Below are 24,969 nucleotides of genomic sequence, written 5' to 3'. Positions count from 1 at the left end.
TAAAACTGTGGAATGATTGCTATCGTCTAGAACTGGCAGTTGTTGGATTTTCCAATGTTATGGAAAAGGCTTTTTGCTGACAGCGTAATGAACTGTTTTCCATTCAGGACTTCTGTATGACAGAATTATGTGCATCTTTAATGGGTCATTTTTATGTTCATCATATTAGGCAAGCAAGTCTACAGCAGTCTGAGGTCAGACTTCAGGCAAGACTTGGGATAGTGTCACCTTCTTCACCTCAGATGTCTTTGCATATTTTGTATAAAGATGTTTTCTAGCACCGTCTTTAGTTCTTTCTTGCCTTATTGCTGACTGTACAGTTCGTGCAACAGAAAAGTGCATCCTTTAGTCTCAGTCTAATCCAAGACTTGAAGAACACACAAGTACCTCATTGGAGACCTCTGTTTTGTCCTTTTTCATACAGTTGTATTTTGTTAATTTTGGGTGTGATGGACTTCTTTGAGGGGGTTTGACAAATGAGGGTGAAGGGCATGATAGTATACACAGAGTGTTGTAATTGTGTGTGTAGGAAACTTTAACAATACTATAGCAAATGTGTGCACTGTCTTGGTTTACTTCAGTGTTTCTAGTTGTGTAGTTTGTCAGGGCTTTAACTTGAAAGCTCTTAGAGTAAGTTGGGAGTTCATCCTTGGCTGCTGAGAAAAAAGGTCAATTACCTTCCATGAAGAAATATTCCATGTTGTCCAACCCTTTGGCTAATAATGCAGACATTTCCCTTAAAAAGCAAAAGTTGAAAGTTTGGGATAAGATCCGTATTCCCTTTGAATTGGACGACTGTAATAAGGACCCATGTTCAGAGAATGACAGCCCCGTGGAGTGCTTTGCTCACTCTTAGTCCTGGTGCCTGTTACAGCAGATATATGCCTTCAGCTACCAACTTGTACCACAAGACAGGGAGAGCTCAGATGCCACTTCCTATGGATAATGGTCAAATGTCTGTTTAGGAACACCACTTTATTGTTAAACATTGGGAGGTGGTATCCCCACAGTTGCTATTGAGGATGACGACCATCATAATAAAAGGACGGAGCCCAGGGACATCACCCTTGGGACATCCAAGAGCCGTGTACATACACTTAAAGCAAAAACCCCTTCTGAGGTGCATGCCTTTCCTAGACCCATGCTGCCACTGGGTGGACTGCTTATCTTCAACACCTGGCCACTGCCCAAGACTGGACCTGGTTTGGTGGAGCAATTCCTGGGGTTTTGACATAATTTTCAATTTGCTCCAGTACAGTCCTCTGTGTTAAAAATCTGATCTTCCATAAGACCTAATGAGGTTTTCCCCGAGAGAGAGAGACAGATTCTGAGTCTGATACAGAGATTGAAGAGTGAAACCTGTACTGTAGATCCCAGATGTTCTCACTTCTGTTTTGTGACAGACATTGAAAACACAATGGTTTTTGATTCATCAGCAGAATACCTAAATTTAGAACATCTCTCACTTATTTTGAGAAACCTCTGTAGATGACGGAAAACATATGAGGCCTGTGCTTCAGAAGCAGGCTGTAGAACTTCAGGAGTGGGGCTGCCAAGCTTTTACCCAATCCTTTAACCCAAGTGGCCTTCTGAATGTGTTTGATGCATGATGAATACCCCAAAGCAGACCTCCTGAATTGGATCCATTCCTCTTTACAATTGGGAAAATCTTCCTTGAAGAGTGGGTATGATGCTGCAGATGCAGATTCCATAGCTGAAGCCGTATAGTCTGAATTCATTAGAGACCCTCCTGGCTGACTAATTCCTTTCAGAGGATATTAACACAGGTCCTTAATCTCTTGTTAAACAAGGAAACTGTTCAGGGCTCAGAGCATACAGTGTACTTAAAACTTAAGGGAGTCTGTTGAGCACATACTTTATTTTCTCTTCCTCAAGTGCAGTCAGAATTACCCACCTAAGTAAGGGCCTTTCTGCCAGAGACAGGGTGAGAGTAACAAAGAACTAGACATCACAAAAAAAACAGGAGCTGGCAGGATGAGGACAGAGGGAGGCAGGGGACCCTCTGACCATTCCCACCCAACATGAAGCAGCTTTCAGTAGTCTAGCCTCCTCCTCCTTCCTGAAAGTAATCACCCTAGCCCATGCCTAGTACAACTTCCCCATATGAACCCCATGATAAGGGGATTGTCTTACCTCTTGCTTGCAGCAGTAGTACCTTATAACAAGGAATCTGCAGGGCTTTACTGTAGTCTTAAAGGGTTACTACAAATTGCAGTTTGGAGTGATATCCTTCCCAGGCAAAAGAATGAAGAAAATCTCTTGGCACCAACTCTGGTAGAGTTGCTGGCTCAGAGTATTGTAGAGAATGTTTTGACAAATTGGGTGTACTCAAGACTGTTACTAGTGGCAACATAAGATAGACCCTGCAGATGAATTCTGGACCCGTCAAAGCTAAACAAGTTACTAAAGGTACCAAAATTCAAAACTTTAGCTCTGCAGACACATCGTCCATGCCTTTGTTATGTTAGCTCTGAGAGGTACGTACCTGCATATTTCCATTTTCAGTGGTCACAGGAGGTTCTTGATATTTTCAGCAGGGGAACTTCATTACCAATTCACATTCTTGACCTTTGGTTTAGCTACTGGGCCCAAAGTATTTGCAAAATGCCTGGTTCCAGTGATAGCCCACTACCTAACCAAGGGCATCCATATCTACCCTTACCTGGACAGCTACCTAATCCAGATTTAAACTGTACAAGAGCAGCAGAGGGCATTGGAGTTCAGCCTTCCATGCCCTGTGCAGCCTATAGATTATGATCAGCTTGCAAAAATTAAATGGGGCCTCCCCAAATATCAGTCTGCCTTGGGACCATTTTGAATTCCAGCCTCTGGATAACCTTCTTTCCCAAAGAGAAGGTACAGTCTCTAACCAGCCTGTTATAGACCATAACAAGAGCTTCAGATGGACCACCAGTCAGGCCTTGAGCATACTGGGGTGTGTGATATCCACCATCATGGACAGTGCTACACATGAGGATGTTGCAGAGTTTTGCGGAGAACACATGGCATCAGCAAGTTGCTTCCTTGGAAGTGAGCTTACTAGTACTGTCTTGTGTAGGAGAGAACTAAATTACTGGTGGTACAGACTGGGCAAAATAAGTGCATGCTGCTCAGAACAGCTATTCTCAACCAGCCTCTGACCAGATACACCTCAGTCCAAGCTTGGGGGAGCCCACATCTTGGATCTCAAGGTGTCAGGATTATGGACACATCAAGTAAACATCCTGCATGCTTTCCTCCAGGAGATGCTTGCAGTTACGTCTGCTCTAAAACTATTAAAGTTGGTATGGTTGGCAGGGATGTCAAAGATGGGGACGAGGGATAATCTGTTATCAGTTGTGTAGGTTGATGTACAGATCTGGGAGCAAGCTCTGCAATACAGTCTTTGCCTGTGTGTGGCCTACATCCCCAGTTGGGAGAAATCTGTAGCAGATAATTTATAAAGGGCACCTGCAGATTCATGTGAATGGGAAGGCATTCATGGAGGTTGCCAACAAGTGGGGTGTTCCAGTGATGAATCTCTTTGCAGCTGCAAACAACATAAGCAGTGGATAGCTGTGATTTAGAGATTGCCATATGATTGCTTGGACAGTGGATGCATTCTCCTTGGACTGGAGACTTTCTGTGTGGCTTCCATCCACTTCTTTTCCTTCCCACAAGTTATCCTAAAAGTCTGTTTATGTGGAAGCGTCAGCTGGGCATAAAAAATACCTCTTTAAAGTGGAGGCCCTTTGAAAGCATCGCCATAAGTGAAACGAATTTTCAGGTATTACAAGTACATTAAACATTTCCAAGATTAATTATTACAAAAGTAAGAAAAATATGTGTTTACAAATTGAGAATTTTTTTTATCAATATATAACAGAAAAATAAAAACACAAACATAATGGTAAATGAGAAACCATGCTTACATAAGTAGAATCATATTTGGATGAAAGAGAGGAAAATACAAAAAAATACATATTTGCATATTAAAAGGAATAAAATATGAGATGCAAGCTGCAGTATGCAGGACCAGAAATTATCCTGATTGTTCCCTTCTGGCCTACCCACTAAACAGGCGAATGCAACTACTCTCCAGTATCTTTCCGCACTTTACTCCATTGGCCTAACTTGCACTTTTTGTGAAAATGCCCCTTTCTGCCATTTCTCCTTGTCTTCTAAAACCTACCCCTGATACCCATCTCAAGCAGTAGACATTAGTGCCTGCATGGGATCTCAGCTTTATGTTGGAATAAATTGACCCAGACACTTTTTGAGCCACCACTTATGGCTTCCTTAAAATTTATGACCTGAAAGACAGTTTTTTCCAGTAGCACTCACTTTAGCTAGGAGGGTATTTGAACTCCAAACCTAGTTCAAACATTTTTTCTTGTCTTTCATAGGAATAGAGTTTCTTTGTGGACTGACCCCTCCTTTTCCAGAGTTCAAACAGAAAATGGACCGGAACCTGTCTTTCCAGATACCAGTCCCTTTTTCAAACCCCTAGAATAAATACCCAAGAGAGGAGGTAACCTAGGATAAACTTAAATGACTAGAGGACAGACAAATAGCTGGGCATCAAGTGGGATGCAAGATGCGTGCCATCTGGTTCATAGATATGTTATTTTGGCATAGTAAATCGAGGTCCTGGGTACAGGTGGCTGGTAGCTTGAGACTTCTGCCTGTGGTGGTCTAATGGCACTGGCTTGCTGGCCCAGCAAGCCTGAATTCCACTGCAGCATGGGCTGATGCATGGCAACCCTGCATGACATTACTGGGTGAACTACCACCTCTCACAATGGCTGAGCTGGTAGAAAGGAAGTTGGTATGTGTTTACCTGGATGGACTAGACCACCCCCCTCCACTGTACTTACTCCACTCTCACACCTCAACCCCAAGCTTGGCTTGTGGGCAGCAAGCTGCTGCAGATGTGCCTGCAGCTCAGATGGACCATTGTGATTGGTAAAAGAGATGCAAAAGGAGAAGGGTGCCACTAGTGATGAAGCCGTGTAGCTGAAATACTTTACTTTTTCTGCAATATATCTCTGCTGCCTCCAGTGGAGTTTAGCAGAATGTTCCTCTCGCTACCCTTACAGAAAGATGAGAGGGATGTGTAGATTGTCACACTGTAATCTATTTCTGTCACACCTTTGTATGGTGGAAGCAAGCAAGTAAAAGCCTGAAGTGGTCCCTCTGTCCCAGGCAGATAAGTGTAGTGTATTGTGCGGTGAATCAGAAGTAGGGTATGGTGCCCACAGTTAGGACAGCTGTCTACACGTTTGCCTGTAAGTATGGTGGAGCAGAAACAGGTGTACTACCACAGTTTTGTGCAGTTAAACAGAAACATGAAATTGTGGCTGTAACCACCACAGAGCACTGTCATGCCCTACCCACCGAACAGTGCCAGAGCAATGCAGCTGCCAGTGCCACTACACACAACATAAGTTATGAGCCAGTGTTTTGCACACATCCAGTAGTTGATGGAATGGTAGCCCTTCCTGCTGATGTGATGTTGTTCATTGACCTTTATTGTCACTTGGACAATGGATAGATGCCAGGGCTACTGGGAGGTGGGCAATATCATAAAGGCCACGCAGGGAGGTGGCCTTTTACACTGCTGTGGTAGGGAAATAAGATGTTCCTTGATAAATTACAACCACAATTGGAAAAGCATGAGTATTCCTTAGGTCAGTACCTGTGATACACCCAGTATGTACCAAATTTTCCTTTAAAAGATCCCTGTACCAAGATTGTTAAGACTGGCCACTTTGTAGTATTCATTGGAATAAGAAGTCCCTACATTCCCCCATTTCTAGTTTGTAAGCCATACGAGGCAGCCAACTCTGTATGATGTATGTCTACTCAAAAGTGGTTTTGGAGATACTGGCCTGTCAGGTAGTGTGATGTTAACCTGTGCCAGCAATGCTTTTGCTGGCATTATCTGCTGCCACCTTGCACCCCCAGGATAATGGTAGAAACAGTGATGATGATAAATTGTTGTGTGATGTTGGCTGTTGCTGCTCCAAGGGTATTTGGTAGTTTGGCATGCTTTTTGCCTTTAATACTGCTGTGCAGTACTCTGCATGACTTTGCACCTGATGACTATGACTTGTGACCTACCTTCACAATCTTCATTTGCATTTCATTATGCACCCTTTAGACTGCCCTTTCTTTACTTGCATGCCATTGTATAGTTGTTTGCATACTCCTTTTTCTGCACTTCAGTTCATTACCCTGTACTCTGTGTACTTCTATGAATTGTTACTTGGTTGCATGTTCTCAATTTTTAGAACAAGAAGAATGCATTGCATACTACTCGCACAGACTGAGAATATCTGTCTAAGTCTTAAAGAAAGTGATTATCTGTGGCAGCAGGCCATAGTAGGTAAATTAGGCTTTCCTTTTGATAAGGAAACCAGAATAGTGTTAATGACATTTGTTCTTGTCATATTATTTACTGTCACTAAGTAGGTGAATTTGAAAGAAGTTAGTCTGTTTAAGTTTTCATTCAATACTTCTCTCCATGGCTTACAAGTTATGCGTTTAGTAAGCATTTTCCTTGGTGGGAATCTGCATAGAAATGCTTATAAAATTATTTGGTATGTAGCTTAAAGCGATTTTGATATTCCGTGAATTTAGGTGTGGCATTGTTTAATTGTTACATCAGTGTATGCTTGGATGTGTTGATGTTCGTATGGAGTATTAATGCAAGGGGTTTACAGCAGTGCATTTCAACAGTAATTGCCATACTTTATTAATTACTCATTTTACAGTTTAATCTGGTTTTGTTAAGTACTTGTTTTGTGGGAATGTTTGTAAATATTGGAAAACTGTACACTGTTTTTCTGTGGTATCCTGACATGTTGATTTGAATTAAAAGTATTTTATTTATACATGCACATTATAAATTCAGAATGTAATAAAAGTTTGCAGATTATTGCATTGTATTAGCCCATTTTTTTTGTGTTAAAATGAAGTCTTGATTTTTGACGTGTGTACATTTCAACAGCCTTTTCAAGGCTTGTAGTGACCTTGTGGCCTGACCTTTGCAGTTGAGTATTGTGCAAGGCTTGGCAGTATGTTTTTTAATCTAGTTAGTACTTGTATTAAAAGAAGCATCACTTAGAGGGCACTTTTAAGCGCAGTTTTAGTCAAACACTGAGCACATTTCTGATTGTGTTTTGGTAACATGCTATACTACTGCCCTTGGCAGTAAATTCTGTGGTGTTTGTTACAATTTGTCACATCCAAAAATGTGGCTTGGTACATTCAGCTATTCCCATGGTTTGCTTCATAACCAATGTTGGTTTCCACAGTGCACTTTATCTTCTAATACGAAGTTGATTTTGGTCTTCAGTTTCCCTCTGTCTTGATATCAATGAGTCAGAGTTGTAGTGCATTGAATCAAGACTTTTTCAAATATATTGACTGTTGTCTTTAGTTTTATGGTGTTTGATTTCATGTAGCAGCAGCAGACTCCTACACAGATTTATCATCCTTTTATCTACATATTGTAACACAAAATGATTATTTTTGTTTTTTAACTAGTTACATTGGCTAACTTGTTTTTGTGTTGGTGGTTGTCCCTGCTGAATGTTAGTCATTCCTTTGAATTCTCTGTTTACAAGAAAATTAGCCACATATTAAATCGGTGTGTGAAATTTATCATAACGCTATGCAAAGAATACTTTAGTGAAAGGAATGAAAGCTTATATATTCATATGCGGCAAAATAAATGGCCCCCCTGGCCCTTTGTACAGGAAGGGCAGAGTACTGTACTCTTATTGCAGAGCAGATCACATAAGTATTCCAAGAAATGTACAGTTGGAATGATGAGTATAGTGTTCCATCTCCTCCCAAGTGGTACGTATGACAGGGATGTTCATAAACTACAAGCAGAATGTTGTGTCATGTCTGGATGCTTAGTACAGATGCAAAAAAAAATTCAGATGGGATATAAACCTTTATGAGGTTTGTATCTCATCTGAATGTTTTGGAAGAGCTGTATGCCACATGCTGTCAGTCTAGCTAGCTCTTTAACCTTACAGTAGTATATCCATGTATAAATAATCTGTCTTTGTGTGTGTGTTGTGAGCGAGAGAAGGTACATAGCATACAGATCCATACATGTGTGAGGTAGTATGCGGTTTGTAAAACAGATCACTGTGAGCTAGTTAGACCAGTTTATTTAGCATATCATGTGGTAATTACATCACAGTGGAATTTCTCTGCATATTTAAAACATTTTCATTAAGTGAAGCTTTTTTTCTTCCTTAGTCAAATTTAACCATTCAACAGGCTGTATGGTTTTCTATTTGCAGTTGTCTCCCTCATCTGGAGAATTTTAACAGGGCTGTTTGCCTTGGATATTTGGCCATCCTTTTGGGATGATTCTTTTTGCACATCTGATTCATCTGGATAGAAATTATTTTAAAGAATTTCTCTCTACAGCAGTTGCCCGTTATGTTTTTTCACATAATGTGATATGGCTGGCTGTGATAATTCTGGTTGCTTATTTATGTAGTTCTTCCATTTTGATGTATTTGTCTTGTATGCATGTCAGTACAGCCCACAATCTTCCCCACAGACCACATACTGTCTTGGTAGCTGCATTATCACCTACTTGACCTTCGGACTGCATGTTTTTCTATGGACTCTGGATTCTTACTTTGCCTGCTGTTTGTAAGTATGGTTATCTTGTTCAGTTTCTGTTACAGTAATATTTCTATTACTGCTACTGCTTTCATTCTTTCCTTGTGTTTACTTCTTCTTGGATATTAACATCATTGCTGTTCCTTCCCATCAGTGTTAGAGTTGTTGGACTAGTCTTTGCAGTAGAGTATTTATTCCAAAACTGCAAGAAGTCAGTCCTCATGACTTTATCTGCAACTGTTTTTCCTGAAACTCTTCACTGTTTGGATAGTCCCCTGAACTTGTCTATCGGTTTGTGGATACTATGGGTTGAGTATTGTATGTTTAAAGTCACTTTCATGCACTCATGGTATGAATTCTGACTGGAGTATTGTGAATATTGTCAGAACAGCTGGCATACCCTGTGACAGTATACACTTGGCTGCTTTAATCACTTTGTACTTGTGTCCATCAGTAGAATAATGATCAACATGTATTATCAAATGAAATTTTGAAGACCAGAAAGCCCAAGAAATGATATCTTCATTGAGTGTGGAGAGTGATGTAATGGCTGTGTCTTGCCTCAGTGTTTACCTGCACTTGCTGCACTGTTGGACTGTGCTTTGGAACAGAGGGACGACCTCTTGTTTTACATACTTTTTTTTCTGCCTACCACTGGATTGTCATCTGCTTTAGATCCTCTTGTTAATTGGATTACAATTAATGTTATCTGTTATTGGTGCTATTTGCCATTGTCTTGTGGGAGGCTGCTAAAGGGGGGAATTCATTGTGTTCTCTGTTCCCACATACTCCATATATTAAGTTTGTTGTTCCTCTAATTGGAAATAAACAGCAGTGTTTTAGTCCCCATTAACTGGATTTTTTTTTTAATTAACAATGGAAAATTTTTACATACAGTGGCTGATTTGTTCCTGTCACACAGCACCAGTTTTTTAGATATTGCATTGTATTGTTGTGGTGCTTTTTTTTTTCCTATTTGGGGAATAATGTTGATGATTGTATTGAGTGATTTAAAGATTGTGGTATGCTGTTTATTCAGAGTTTAGCTTCTGTTTACATAATATTTAATGTTTTATGCACTGTTTTAGTTCGTTGTGTTGCTGATAATTTGCTGGATTGTGCCAGTAACATGGAAAATGATGGTGCACACGAGTAAATACATTTTAGCTGTATGGGAGAATTAAAATGTTTTCTCATGTTTTGAACATAGTCTTTTTATGCTTTATTAATATTTTTATATAATTTTGTTGAAGATTTGCTGATTAGATTTGTTAATTATTTGAGCAATGTCTCTTCATATTTAAAATTTGAATCCAATATAGGAAATTGTGAAATTATTTGGATATGACCGTTTAGTGTGGAAAGAGGATTATTAATGGAATTATATAGGAAACCAGTGAGTGAAGATTAAATATTAAGATTTTACTAGCGTATATCCCTTCCACTTGAAAACTATAGGCAAATATTATTTAGTGAGAGACATGCATGTTAAAGTGTGAAAACCCTATCTTTTTGAAAATAGTCCATAGAGTCTCTTTCAAAAGAAAAAGAAAATGGGATACCTACATGAATTATTGGAAAAGGTTGTATTTTAAGTTATGTAGGAAGGGAAAACGTGCCCCAGTAAGCAAAGCAGAGTTGGTTAACAGAGGTGAATCAACATGGTGTTTCAGTTATGGTTCCTATTTATAATACTGACAGCTGAGGGATAAAAATATTAAGACATTGGGACATCCTCAGACTGTAGGACGCTCTGAGGGATAGTATGTCAGGTCCCAAAATTTCTTGACGAGAGGTAGGAATCTTTGTTTGAATTGGACAGTTCTTTGAAGAACATAACAAACCGACTGAAAATTATTCCTGTTTTCATTGCAGACCATGCAAGTTTGTTTCTAATAGTCCTTGCATACAAAATTTATTTACTGGAGGGACTATTTGGGTGAGAGAGCGAGAGAGGTACAATTTTGAGACCACTAATGTGTGTCATGCTGTCTGTCAAACTTGTCACCATCTCTGTTGGAAGGACTAGAAGGGCTTTACTTTCCAAAGGCATTTTTATTCCTTTATAGTAAAATATGTTTGGGATTCAAAATTGCACACGATATGTTAGGACCACGATAATCGCTATTTAACTATAGCCTTTTGACACGCTTTGTACCAAGTGTGAATGGAGGACTGCAAATGTTAACCCATCTTTGTGCTGAGGGCTATCTACTCTCCCTGGTCAGTAATAACAGACCCATAAGTCTGACTCCTTATATGAAAAGTCATGGAAATAATAAACAATGAAAAAGGAGATATTTAGACACTGGATCCAGCTCCGTTTAGGCATTCTATGCCTTTGACAAAACTAATCAACCTGGCAGACTTCTTTGAGAAGGTCTCCAGAGCAGTGGATGAGAGCAAAATGGTGCATCCTACCTACCTACTTACGTTGACCTGGCCAAAGCACACTATACCCTACTCAGGCAGTGTAGGCAAACACCCGAAATTAACTGGCTCACAGATGTGATCCAGGAAGTTAGTACTTGGAAGTCTACCTCCACAAAGATACCAGTCACCAACGAGTCCCTCAGGTCTTTGTGTTGGGTCTTCTCCTTTTTGGTGTCTGCTTCTCTGAAATAAAGGACAATGTCAAGGGCCTGTGTTTGACCAAGTTTGCAGATGACTTCAAACTGGGTATGGTCATACTATCCTCTATCCCCCAAAGATGCAAAAACCCTTCAAGAAGGACTGGAGTAAACTAATAACTTGTACCAGAGTCGTAGTCTAAATCTCAGTGTCAAGCGATGCGTAATAATTTCTTTTGGAAAGACTGCAACCTCTGTAAACTACCACATGGATAATAAGCCTCTAAGACTAGACCCAGTAGTTAGGGATTTGGAAACGCATGTGGACAGTAATCTGCCCTTTGACCATCTATCTACAATAGTAAGGGAGCCCTTCTATGCTGCACAACTTATGAGCAAGGGTATGATATCAAGGTCCAAGGATGTCATTTTTCCACTGTACTCTGCCCTCCTCAGACCAGTCATAGAGTACAACACTGTCTTAAGTCTGTATCTGACAGGGCATGTGCAACAACTGTTACAGCCATAGAGGTTTCTCACAAAACGAATACAGGGCATTAACATGTCTTACACTGATCAGCCCAAAGTCCTATTCCTGTACTCTTTCTGTTACTGAGAGCAAGTCTATATCTGGCCTGCAAGACATCCTCTGATTTCGCACTGTTGAACCTACTGCACATCTGAAAAAACAGTAGAATCAATGTTAACTGTATCTAGGAACCACAGCCTTGTCTGGGACATAAATAAGACATGTTGGAGAGATAGATATGAGTCTCAGACACTGCCCCTTTGTTTGGAACAGGCTTTCCATCCTTGTGAATCAAAGTTCTTCCCTAAGCCAATTCAAATGCAACTTGTACCAGTGGATGGGAACTCTGAGATTTACCCCTGATGTGGCACCAATTCAGTGGCCAAGTCTACTTATGCTCCTTAAAATAATCTTAGGGTACCAAAACACATCAAAGATGTTAGGAAGCATGGCTAAGTTTAAAAAGGTCCCTGGGATAGTTAGCCTGGTATACATCTATGAACTCAAACTCAAGCCACTCAAGGCAATAGTACCTGCAAATCACGCTCAATAACCCATAACCTTTTCAATGTTTATAGCATCCAGTATTTCAAACAGACTTTCATTCACCATTTCAGAAATCTGATACAAAAAATGGCCGTAAAAAAAACAAAACCAGCACCAAATGGCTCTCTATCCATGCACCCCCTAACTACTCTGCAACTCTGCGGTGATGTGCATCCAAACCCTGGCTTAATGAAAGCAGCAGCTCCATCAACCAGTCTTTTAAACAATTGTATCCCAGTTGTGTCAACCCTCAAAGCAGATAACGCTGGCCTAAAACTGTAACCTCAGAAGCTTTTGTAATAAAATAGCAGTTACTTGCATTCATATCCCAACCAAACCCTGACATGTGGCTAAAACATGACGCTAAAGACTCTGAAATCCTTACATCTGGCTACAGTACCCTCAGAATTGGCTGCAAAACTTTAAATAAATAAATAAAAACGTGCTTGGGGTATCCTCATTTACTGAAATAACCTGCAATTCTCACTGTAACAGAATAGTCTGGTTTGATTCACTAATCCTTTTAGAAGTGTGATAAGGATTTGTGCACTAACCAACAGAAGCCTATATACATTTGCCCAAGAAATGTGCATACAGCAGAAGAAATATCTTGGGTATCAGTTACAGTCCCAAAGGAAACCATTATCCTTTGCAATCTAAATTTTGACTGGTCGCAAAATCATATTGAAGAATCTCACTACTGCCATTAATCACTCTGGTTTTACCCATGATTGATACTCTTACTATATATAATAAATTGTAATATACTTATATAAATAATATATATAACAAATTCCCCATATAGGCTTTAATACAGGTTTGGATATTCACAGCTAACTCTGGTAATATCTGCAGCACTTGAACTTTGCATGATAGTCTTAAGAAGCCTTCTACCTTGTTTTGCTAACAGGCTGTCAACCCATTCAGCAAAGGTCAGGTGTACAATATGTTCGGATTTAACAGAGAGGACAGATAAGCCATACACATGTATGTTTGTAGTACATTTATGGTGGAAAGATTAAGGGGAGTAGCTTGTATAGTGTACGTGAAACAAGCATGGATAACTATACTATTGCACATATGTCTTGAGGCAAGTAGGGTAAAAGTAGATATGCCAAGGGTGACACTGAGAGGGAGGCAGTGAGAAGTATAAGTTTAGAAGAGGGATCAAATTGGAAATCAAGTTATAGTGGAATTGGAGATGGTACAAGGGCAGAGCCGTTGAGAAGAGAGAGATTGATACAAGCTCTTTTTGAATATGGGGGGACTATTAATGGTCCTAAGAGAAGGTGGAAGAGCATTCCAGAGTTTGACAACCATGAAAGACTAGAGATACTGACCTACAGGGAGTTTTGGTCTTATTTGCTTGGAGAAGAGATTGGTTTTCAGATCTGAGATGCGTATTTGGTTGATAGAAAGTTAGATGGGAGGTGAGGGATGGGCACCTGAGAGGTTTATACATGATTTTGTGCACTGTAGATAGTTGTATGTGTGTAAGATGTTGTGGTAGTTCAAGCCAGTTCAGGGATTGTAAAGGGTGACCGTGATAGGAAGAGTATTTTGCACTTGTCACAAACTTGGCAATTTTGTTATAGGAGGAATCCATCTTAGTTTTTAAGCAGCACTTGATGTTTGTAAGAATGGGAGTGCTGTAGAGGAGAGAGGGTAGGAGGAAAGTTTGGGCAAGTGTTTTTCTAGTAGAGAAATTTAAGAATTGCTTATCTGTAGAGGGTCCCAAGTTTTTAATGTTTTTTTTTTATGTTGTTCTGGATGTGTTGGTCGAATGGTAAGTTATTATGTATTGTAACACCAAGTAGTTTAGTATGGGTGCTACCTGTATGGCCGTTTTGTTGGACTAGTAGATGGTAAAGTTTGATTTAAGGGTGGTGGTTTTTTAGGTGCAAAGATCAAGAGATTGTTTTTATTTGGGGTTAAGGGCAAGGTGGTTATTGGCCATCCAAGATTCAGTAGTGGAAAAAGCGTTTTGGGTCGTGGCCAGAAGTTCTGTCTCTGAGGTGCCAGAGCAGATGATAGTAGAATTGTCTGTGTATTGTATTATGGATCCATATGTGATAGCAGAGTGAAAGTCATTAATGAAGATACTGAAAAGAAAGGGTCCCAGGATTGATCCTTGGAGGAACGCCAATGGCAGTAGTGAGAAAAGGTGAAAGGGAGTGTGCCACTTGGTGGATTGTTGTCTGTTTGTAAGATAGTTGGAGAACCAGTCAAGAGTGGAAGTGGACATTCCTAGGTGTGAGAGCTTAGAAAGAATGGGAAATGGTATTAAAGACCTAGAGAGATCGAGGAAAAGTGCGGAGACTAGTTGGCCATCATTGCGATGGTGGTTGACAGTGTTCAGAAAAGAGAGGAGGGTAGTTGTAGTGCTGTGTCCAGGTCGAAAGCTATGCTAAGTGGTGGAAAGGAGTTGGTTTTGGAGTAGATAATTCATAAGTTGAGTTTGAATACATTTTTCCAATATTTTAGAGATGGGAGATAGTATGGCAATTGGGTGGGCATTAGAGATTTCAGTGTTGTTGCCGCCTTTTATGTAGGGGAATGATATAAGCTCTTTTCCAGATGGAGGGTACATAGGATTCTTGGATAGATCCATTTATTAGAATTCTGATGGGGTAGCTGATAGATTTGGCTAACATTTGCAGATACTCTGGTGGTAGGATGTTCTTCATCTCACATTGCTGCAGTCCTTACACTTGGGTAGTCCGCTGTCCTCGGTCGGCCCGAATACCAAAGTATAAGGCTGACGTCGGTCAAGGCGCATTAGTCTGACGTCAGGGTACAAATGCGCATGACCGACGTCATATCCTCAGTCTTTTTTGCCGCATGGTCCGATGCAGAAGCAGCGTTGCAAGTGCAGGTTGGCGTTCTGAAATTTTCCGAAGTCGGAGTTTCAGACCGAATCAAAGTTGGCTAAGTACCCCGTTGGGGAATATTTTGGTTTTTTCTTGCCTCAGTATTTTACCGGATGTCAGAAAAAGTGAATAACTGTATTTCTTGTGGGAAACAGATACCTCATAGGGATTATCATACCTTGTGTATACCTTGTTTAGGGCCTGAGCACGACGTTGTTGGGTGTCGCTCTTGTGCTAGATTTAACAAACGCACTATAAAGAGTAGATTAGATTGTGCCAGGTTAGTCTTCGGGAAGCGGTGCAATTATAAAATGCCGTCGGATGCTCCGGCCCGCTTCGTCGAAAAAGCGCAAGGACAAAGCAGCTAAGCCTAGGTTAGAAGAACCGTCCGTCCCGGACGCCGGTTCTTTAGAGGGCTCGGTGGAGCCGGAGGTTCAGCCAGAAGTTTCTTTGGAGTCCCAGGGAGAGACTTTATTATTACTAGATGTGTCCTCTCAGGAGGTAGGCCAGGCTGAAGGGGCTTCTCAGGTAGCTGTTCTCCCCTCCCTGCCTAAGGTGGTTAGGCCCTCCCCTTCTGTTTCCAAGGCTTCTCCCAGAGGCAGGCCAGGTTTAGCTTCGGCTGGTGTCACCCCTAGTTCTTCAGGGTCTGTGCCCAAGAAGCATATGCTTAAAATGGCAGAAGATTTGATTACTCTGATTAGAGGTTCTATGCCCCCTCCTGATAAGAGGCCTAGGGTGGAACCTGAGCTTGGGAGTTTTGAGCAGGGTTCGGATGCTTCCGAGTCTTCGGCTGAAGACTTGCAGGAGTATTCTCCTTATTCTGATTCTGATGTGGATGATTCTACTCCTTCTGCTTCTCCTCCTGAGGATTTTTCTTTTTCAGAGACTCTTCATTCCATGAGGGAGCATTTTAAATGGGAAGGTCAGGACTTCTCTGAGTCCAGGAAAAGGCTTGGGGATTTTTTGTTTCTACCCCAGCATAGGCCTTTAGCTATACCTCCTGTTCTGGATGTGGTGGAAGATGATGTTCTTCGTCTTCCCTTGCTGCAGTCCTGACAATTGGGTATAGTCCGCGTCCCAGTCGGCCCGAATACCAGAGTATAAGGCTGACGCCGGTCATGGCGGCTTAGACTGACGCCAGTACGTCAGGGTACTAATGGGCATGACCGACGCCATTTCCTCAGTCTTTTGCCGCATGGTCCGATGCAGAAGCAATTTTGAAAGTGCAGGTTGGCGTTCTGAGATTTTCCAAACCGGAGTTTCAGACCGAATACAGAGTTGGCTAAGTAACCCGTTGGGGAACATTTTGGTTTTTCTTGCCTCAGTATTTAACCGGATGTCAGAAAAAGTGAATAACTGTATTTCTTGTGGGAAGCAGATACCGCATAGGGATTATCATACATTGTGTATACCTTGTTTAGGGCCTGAGCACGACGTTGTTGGTTGCCGCTCTTGTGCTAGATTTAACAAGCGCACTATTAAGAGGAGGCTTGATTGTGCTAGGTTAGTGTTTGGGAAGCGTTGTAATTACACTATGCCGCCGGATGCTCCGGCGCCTGCTTCATCTAAGAAGCGCAAGGACAAAACAGTGAAGTCTAGGGTGAGGAACCGGCAGTCCCGGACGTCGGTCCTTTAGAAGGCTCAGGGGAGCCAGAGGTTTTGCCAGGTGTCTCTATGGAGTCTCAGGCAGATACTTTACTGTTACAGGATGTGCCCTCTCAGGAGGTAGGCCAGGCTGAGGGGCTTCTCAGGTAACTGTTCTTCCCTCTCTTCCCAAGGTAGTTAGGGCCTCTCCTTCTGTTGCCAAAGCTTCTTTTAGAGGAAGGCCAAGTTCAGCTTCTGTAGGGGCTTCTCCTAGCATTTCGGCTCTGTGCCTAAGAAACATATGCTTAAAATGGCAGAAGATTTGATTACTCTGATTAGAGGTTCTATGCCCCCACCTGATAAGAGGCCTAGGGTGGAACAGGAGTTTGATAGTTTTGAACAGTGTTCACAGGCTTCAGAGTCTTCTGTGGAAGACTTGCAAGAGTTTCCTACTTATTCTGATTCTGATGTGGATGATTCCACTCCTTCAGCTTCTCCTCCTGAGGATTTTTCATTTTCAGAGACTCTTCACTCCATGAGGGAGCACTTTAAATGGGAAGGCCAAGATTACTCTGACTCCAGAAAAAGGCTTAGGGAATTCTTGTTTTGCCCCAGCATAGGCCCTTAGCTATTCCTCCTGTGTTGAATGTGGTGGAGGATGTTTTGCAGAGGCTTCTCTGAACCCTGATTCCTTGCCTCCTGCTCCTGTTAAGCCTGATAGGTATTATAGGGTGCCCAAGCTCATAAGTATTTGTTTAAGAGTCCCAGGGCGGACCCAGAAACTGTTTCTCAGGGGCCTAAAGGTGTTAAAGCTTCTGTGGTTAAAAATCCTGTACCCTCTGATAAAGAGGCAAGGGCTTTGGATAGGTGGGGTAAGAAAGTATATACTTCTTCCACTCTAGCCATGAGGGCGTTGAATTGTCAATTTCATATGCTGAAATATCAGAATTATCTCCTTTCACAATTGAAATCTAAGGTGGATGCTTTGGCGGAAGGTATTGAGTGTAAAGAATTGCTGGATTTGGTTCATGTGTCTGAACAAGTGGGTAAGCATTCTTTGCAGTGTGGTTTTGATGCTGTTCAGGCCTCCTCGAGGGTGGCTGCTACTAGTTCTGTTCTTCGCAGACATGCATGGTTGAAGGATCAGAATTTAGCTGAGCATGTTAAGACCAGGATTTTGGATGCTCCTTTACAGTCTGATGTGTTGTTTGGACCGCCTGTGGAAGCAGTTTTAAAGAAAATGGAGGACAAAGCTAAGTCTATGCAGACTGTTAAAGATTTTTGCAGGTGCAGCCTCAAGTTTAGTAGAAATTGGCCTGCTAAGGGGTGGACATATCCTGCGTATGGTTCCCAGTCTAGGGGTAGGTCTAGACGTGGTAGGGGCAGGGCTCAAGGTTCGTTTAGGCCTAGATCAGACAGTTCACCTGCTCAGACTTCTGGTGAGGGCAGGGGTCAGTCCTTTCGTAAGCAGAACCAATGACCTGCCTTTTCAGCTGCCAGTGGACTCTCGTCTGGCAGCTCCTTTGGGAGGAAGATTGTCTCTTTTCAAAGAAAATTGGGATTTAATCACTCAAGACAGATGGGTGCTGGATATCATTCCTCACGGGTACAGATTTTATTTCCACACAATGCCCCCTTTCAAAGGCATGCCCGATGTTCCTCCTCCACAAAGAAAAGAGGCTTACAAGCAAGTTTCTCAGTTACTCCAGATAGGGGCTATTCAGCCAGTCCCTGTGTCAGAAAGGGGCTTGATTTTATTCTCGCCTGTTCCTAGTACCAAAGAAGGGGAACACGTGGAGACCAATTTTGGATTTATCTATCCTCAACACTTATCTGGACATTCCCAAGTTCAAGATGTTGACGTTACAGCAACTGTTACCTCTGCTGGGCAAGGATCACTGGATGGTAACTTTGGATCTCAAGGAAGCTTACCTTCATGTGCCCATAAGGCTAAGTTGCAGAAAGTATCTGGGTTTCAACTGGAGATTTTCATTATCAGTTCTCTGCATTGCCCTTTGGCTTATCTACTGCCCAGAGTATTCACAAAGGTTCTGGCTCCAGTGATAGCTTACTTCAGGCTTCAAGGCATTCAAATTTATCCTTACTTGGACGACTGCCTGATTCTGGCTCAAGAACAGGAACACCTTCTACAGCATCTGGAATATGTCATAGCAGTGCTAAGATGCCTAGGGTATTCTGTGAACTAAATAAAGTCCAGTCTAGTACCCTCTCAAGACATGTGCTTTCTGGGTGTGAGACTGAATACAGCAGCCCAGATGGCCTTTTTAACCCCGGACAAACAAAAGAGTCTGTCACTTTACTTCCATCAACTATCTCATCAGTCCGTGCTGACTGCAAGGACAGTCCTTCAAGCATTAGGGTTCATGGCATCTTGTATTCTGGTGCTTCCCAATGCCAAACTGCATATGAGGAAGCTGCAATGGTATCTCAAAAATGTATGGACACAGCACTGCCAAGATTTGGACACTGTCATTCAAATAATACCTTGCCAACAAAAGGAATTCTTGTGGTGGGCTCAGGAATGTCACCTAAACAAGGGACTCTCTGTGACCCGGCCAGAGGCGAGTCAGATTTTAACGACAGATGCCTCGGACACTGCTTGGGGAGCTCATCTAAATGGAAAGTGGATACAAGACAAGTGGCCTGCCAGACTACAGCATCTACATATCAACATGAAGGAGATGTTAGCAGTCCAGTTTGCATTGATGGCGTTCAAGGAGTTACTTCTTCCAGGGCAGGTGTTGATTCTGACAGACAACACAACTGTCATGTGGTACATCAACAAGCAAGGGGGAACACATTCTTATCCTCTATGCAGGCAAGCAATGATTCTATGGGAGACTGCGTTAAGCCTGCAACTGACTCTTCAGGCAAGGTTTCTGCCAGGAGCACAGAACTCCCTAGCAGATGTATTAAGCAGACAAATCATGGATCCCCACGAGTGGAAACTGGATCTTCATGTATTTCAGAAATTGACAGTGTCATGGGGAACTCCAGACATAGATCTGTTCGCTTCTCCACTAAACCACCAGCTGCCAAAGTATTGCACAAAGGGGTTTCATCACACAGCTTGGAAAGTGGATGCTCTGTCTTTCAGTTGGAAAAACCTTCATGTCTATGCCTTTCCACCTCTACCTCTTCTTCCAAAGGTATTACTAAAGGTCAGACAGGACAGGCCAAGGATGATTTTGATAGCTCCAGATTGGCCTCGGCAACACTGGTACCCACTTCTAAGGAGTCTTGTAAAGAAGCCTCCATGGCCTTTACCTCTGATTCCTCATCTGTTATCTCAGAAGGACGGTCATCTGCTCAATGTCAAGCTTCCATCTCTTCATCTCACAGCTTGGCATATTCTGTGTTGAAGCATGGTAGGTCTCAGCTTCCTCAACAAGTTTTAAATGTGATTATGGAAGCTAGAAGGCCTAGTACTAGGAGAGTGTCACAGAAAAATGGAAGAGATTTTTGTTTTGGAGTACAGCAAAGAATTTGGAGATTTCAGAGCCTAATTTGAGTGTGGCTCTTCAATATCTTACTGAATTATTGGACAAAGGTTTGTCTTTCTCTTCCATAAAGATTCATGCTGCAGCAATTTCAGCTCACTATGATTGTGACCCACCTTTGTTTTCGCATCCTTTGTTCAAGCAGTTTCTTAGAGGGGCAAAGAATATAAGACCCCCACGTAGAGCTCCTACTCCTGCTTGGGATCTCAATTTTGTGTTGGAAAAACTTACTCTACAACCTTTTGAGCCTGCAGCTACTGCTGAATTGAAATATTTGTCATGGAAGACTGCTTTTCTGTTGGCTATTACTTCTGCAAGAAGGGTGTCTGAGTTGCAGGCCCTTATGGCAGTAGAGCCCTTTTGATTTTCCATAAGGACAGGGTATCATTACGCACTAATCCTTCCTTTATGCCTAAGGTGGTTTCTAGTGTGGCTTTAAACCAAACTATTCATTTGCCTACGTTTTTGCAGATCCTCAAAATAAAGGGGAAAAGATTTTGCACACTTTAGATGTACACAGGCAATTGCGTTATTATTTGAGCAGGACTAAAGATTTTAGGCAGTCTCAGCAGTTACTTGTTTCTTTTGCTTTAAGTTCACAGGGCAAGCCTGTGTCAAAACAAACTATTTCTAGGTGGATTGGCTTTGCATTGCATTTTGTTATTCCCATCATGGCAAAGAGGTTCCAGCTGGGATTAGGCCTCATTCCACTAGGGCTACTGCCACTTCAACAGCATTTCTAAGGGGTGGCAACTAAGGATATTCTGGAGGCAGCTACTTGGAGTTCAGTGCATACTTTCTCTAGGCATTATCACCTGCCTATATACTCTAAGACTAGAGCTGGTTTTGCCACAGCTGTTTTACAAGGCATGTTGTCAGCTCCTGCTACTTTATAATTTGCCAGCCTCCCTTACCTCTGCTTTGGGATTCTACCCAATTGTCAGGACTGCAGCAAGGGAAGACGAAGAACATAGTACAGTTTTGTACCTACCATAAATGTAGATGTTCGAGGATTCCCTTGCTGCAGTCCAATTTACCTCCCTCCTTCCCCTCTGTGTTTCAGGGTGGTTGTGTAGGTGAGTTTACTTGCTTATATTTTTGTATATATTACTGTATATATTGTACATGTTTTTGGTGCAGGTTGTTTTTGGGACTTGTCTTTTGGGTCTTCTGACATCTGGGGCAAGAAAGACTGAGGAAATGACGCCGGTCATGCGCATTAGTACCCTGACGTACTGACGTCAGTCTAAGGCGCCATGACCGTCGTCAGCCTTATACTCTGGTATTCGGGCCGACTGGGACGCGGACTATACCCAATTGTCAGGACTGCAGCAAGGGAATCCTCGAACATCTACATTTATGGTAGGTACAAAACTGTACTTTTTTGTAGAGGCTTCTCTTAATCCTGATTCTTTGCCTCCTGCTCCAGTTAAACCGGATAGGTATTATAGGGTGCCTGAAGCTCATAAGTATCTTTTTAAGAGTCCTAGGGCAGACCCAGAAATTGTTTCTCAGGGGCCTAAAGGTGTTAAGGCTTCGGTTGTTAAAAATCCAGTTCCTCCAGATAGAGGCAAGGGCTTTGGATAGATGGGGAAAGAAAGTGTATACTTCTTCCACTTTAGCCATGAGGGCTTTGAATTGCCAGTTTCACATGTTGAAATACCAAAACTATCTCCTTTCACAATTAAAGTCTAAGGTAGATGCTCTGGCGGAAGGTATTGAGTGTAAAGAGTTGCAAGATTTAGTTCAGGTTTCTGAACAGGTGGGTAAGCATTCCTTGCAATGTGGTTTTGATGCTGTACAGGCCTCTTCGAGGGTGGCTGCCACTGGTTCTGTTCTTCGCAGGCACGCCTGGCTGAGGGATCAGAATTTAGCTGAGCATGTTAAGACAAGGATTTTAGATGCTCCTTTACAATCTGATGTGTTGTTTGGTTCTCCTGTTGAAGCAGTTTTAAAGAAAGAGGAAGACAAGGCTAAGTCTATGCAGACTGTTAAAGATTTTTTGCAGGTTCAGCCTCCAAAGTTTAGTAGAAATTGGCCTACCAAGGGGTGGACATATCCTTCTTATGATTCCCAGTCTAGGGGTAGGTCTAGACGTGGTAGGGGCAGAGCTCAAGGCTCTTTTAGGCCTAGAACAGGGAGTTCACCTGCACAGTCTTCTGGTGAGGGCAGGGGTCAGTCCTTTGTAAACAGACCCAATGACCTACCTTTTCAGCTGCCAGAGCCTTCTCGCCTGGCAGCACCTTTGGGAGGAAGGTTGGCACTTTTCAAAGAAAATTGGAGTTTAATTACCCAAGACAGATGGGTATTGGATATCATTCACCACGGTTACAGGTTTTATTTCCATACCTTGCCTCCTTTCAAAGGCATGCCAGACATTCCTCCTCCACAAAGAATAGAAGCTTACAAGCAAATTTCTCTGTTACTCCAAATAGGGGCCATACAGCCGGTTCCTATGCCAGAAAGGGGCCTAGGATTTTATTCTCGCCTGTTCCTAGTACCAAAAAAGGGGAACACGTGGAGGCCAATTTTGGATTTATCTATCCTCAACACTTATCTGGACATTCCCAAGTTCAAAATGTTGACGTTACAACAGCTTTTACCTCTGCTGGGCAAAGATCACTGGATGGTAACCTTGGATCTCAAGGAGGCTTACCTTCATGTTCCTATCAGGCTAAGTTGCAGGAAGTATCTGCGTTTTCGAGCAGGGAATTCTCACTATCAGTTCTCTGCATTGCCCTTTGGCTTATCTACTGCGCCCAGAGTATTCACGAAAGTTCTGGCTCCAGTGATAGCTTTCTTCAGACTAAGAGGAATACAGATCTATCCTTATTTGGACGATTGCCTGATTCTGGCTCAAGGGAAGGACGAGCTTCTTCAGCATTTGGAATATGTGATAGCAGTGCTAAGATGCCTGGGGTATTCTGTGAACGAAATAAAGTCCAGTCTAGTACCCTCTCAAGACATGTGCTTTCTGGGTGTGAGACTGAATACAGCAACCCAGATGGCCTTTTTGACCCCGGACAAACAAAAGAATCTTTCCCTTTACTTCCATCAACTATCTCATCAGTCCGGGCTGACTGCAATGACAGTCCTTCAAGCCTTAGGGTTCATGGCATCTTGTATTCTGGTGCTTCCCAATGCCAAACTGCATATGAGGAAGCTGCAATGGTATCTCAAAAATGTATGGACACAGCACTGCCAGGATCTGGACACTGTCATTCAAATAATACCTTGCATTCAAAAGGAATTTTTGTGGTGGGCTCAGGAATGTCACCTAAACAAGGGACTCTCTGTGACCCGACCAGAGGCGAGTCAGATTCTAACGACAGATGCCTCAGACAAAGCTTGGGGAGCTCATCTGAATGGAAAGTGGATACAAGACAAGTGGCCTGCCAGACTACAACATCTACATATCAACTTGAAGGAGATGTTAGCAGTCCAGTTTGCATTAATGGCTTTCAAGGATTTACTTCTTCCAGGGCAGGTGTTGATTCTAACAGACAACACAACTGTCATGTGGTACATCAACAAGCAAGGGGGAACACATTCTTATCCTCTATGCAGGCAAGCAATGATTTTGTGGGACACTGCTCTCAGTTTGCAACTAAATCTTCAGGCAAGGTTTCTGCCGGGAGCACAGAACTCCTTAGCAGATGTGTTAAGCAGGCAAATCATGGATCCCCACGAGTGGCAATTGGATCCTCATGTATTTCGGAAATTGACAGTGTCATGGGGAACTCCAGACATAGATCTGTTCACTTCTCCTCTAAACCACCAGCTGCCAAAGTTTTGCACGAAAAGGTTTCATCACACAGTTTGGAAGGTGGATGCTCTTTCTTTCAGTTGGAAAAATCTTCATGTGTATGCCTTTCCGCCTCTGCCTCTCCTCCCAAAGGTACTTCTAAAGGTCAGACAGGACAAACCAAGGATGATCTTAATAGCTCCAGATTGGCCTCGGCAGCACTGGTACCCATTACTGAGAAGTCTGGTAAGGAAGCCTCCATGGCCTTTACCTTTGATTCCACACCTGTTGTCTCAGAAGGACGGTCATCTACTCAATGTCAAGCTTCACTCTCTTCATCTAACAGCCTGGCATATTCTGTTTTGAACCATAGCAGGTCTCAACTTCCTCAGCAAGTTTTGAATGTGATTATGGAAGCTAGAAGACCTAGTACAAGGAAAGTGTGCAGAAAAATGGAAGAGATTTTTATTTTGGAGTGCAGCAAAGGATTTGGATGTTTCTGAGCCTAATTTGAGTGTGGCTCTTCAATATCTTACTGAGTTATTGGACAAAGATTTGTCTTTCTCTTCCATTAAGATTCATGCTGCAGCAATTTCAGCTCACTATGATTGTGACCCACCATTGTTTTCTCATCCTTTGTTCAAGCAATTTCTTAGAGGGGCAAAGAATATAAGACCCCCACGTAGAGCTCCTACTCCTGCTTGGGACCTCAATTTTGTGTTGGAGAAACTCACTCTACAACCTTTTGAGCCTGCAGCTACTGCTGAATTGAAATATTTGTCATGGAAGACTGCTTTTTTGTTGGCCATTACCTCTGCAAGAAGGGTTTCTGAATTGCAGGCCCTTATGGCGGTTGAGCCTTTCTTGATTTTCCATAAGGATAGGGTATCTTTACGTACTAATCCTTCCTTTATGCCTAAAGTGGTTTCTAGTGTGGCTTTAAACCAAA

The 24,969-nt window shown here is 42.2% G+C and overlaps 1 protein-coding gene across 1 annotated transcript in view; it reads left to right on the top strand.

Annotated features, from left to right (window-relative positions):
• LOC122805962 (zinc finger CCCH domain-containing protein 11A-like) overlaps positions 1-24,969 on the top strand; it is a 1,052,395-nt gene that overhangs the window by 259,491 nt on the left and 767,935 nt on the right. Inside the window, exon 9 of the mRNA XM_044076203.1 lies at positions 9,744-9,807. Coding sequence (XP_043932138.1) covers positions 9,744-9,807 — 64 coding nt within the window. The remainder of the gene's footprint in view (positions 1-9,743; positions 9,808-24,969) is intronic.

Source organism: Protopterus annectens, chromosome 7.part0 (genome assembly GCF_019279795.1).
Source record: "Protopterus annectens isolate FY-2018-M chromosome 7.part0, PAN1.0, whole genome shotgun sequence".
Classification (NCBI taxonomy): domain Eukaryota; kingdom Metazoa; phylum Chordata; order Ceratodontiformes; family Protopteridae; genus Protopterus; species Protopterus annectens.
The sequence above is the reverse complement of the archived record's forward strand: the minus strand, read 5'-3'. Positions and strand labels throughout refer to the sequence as shown.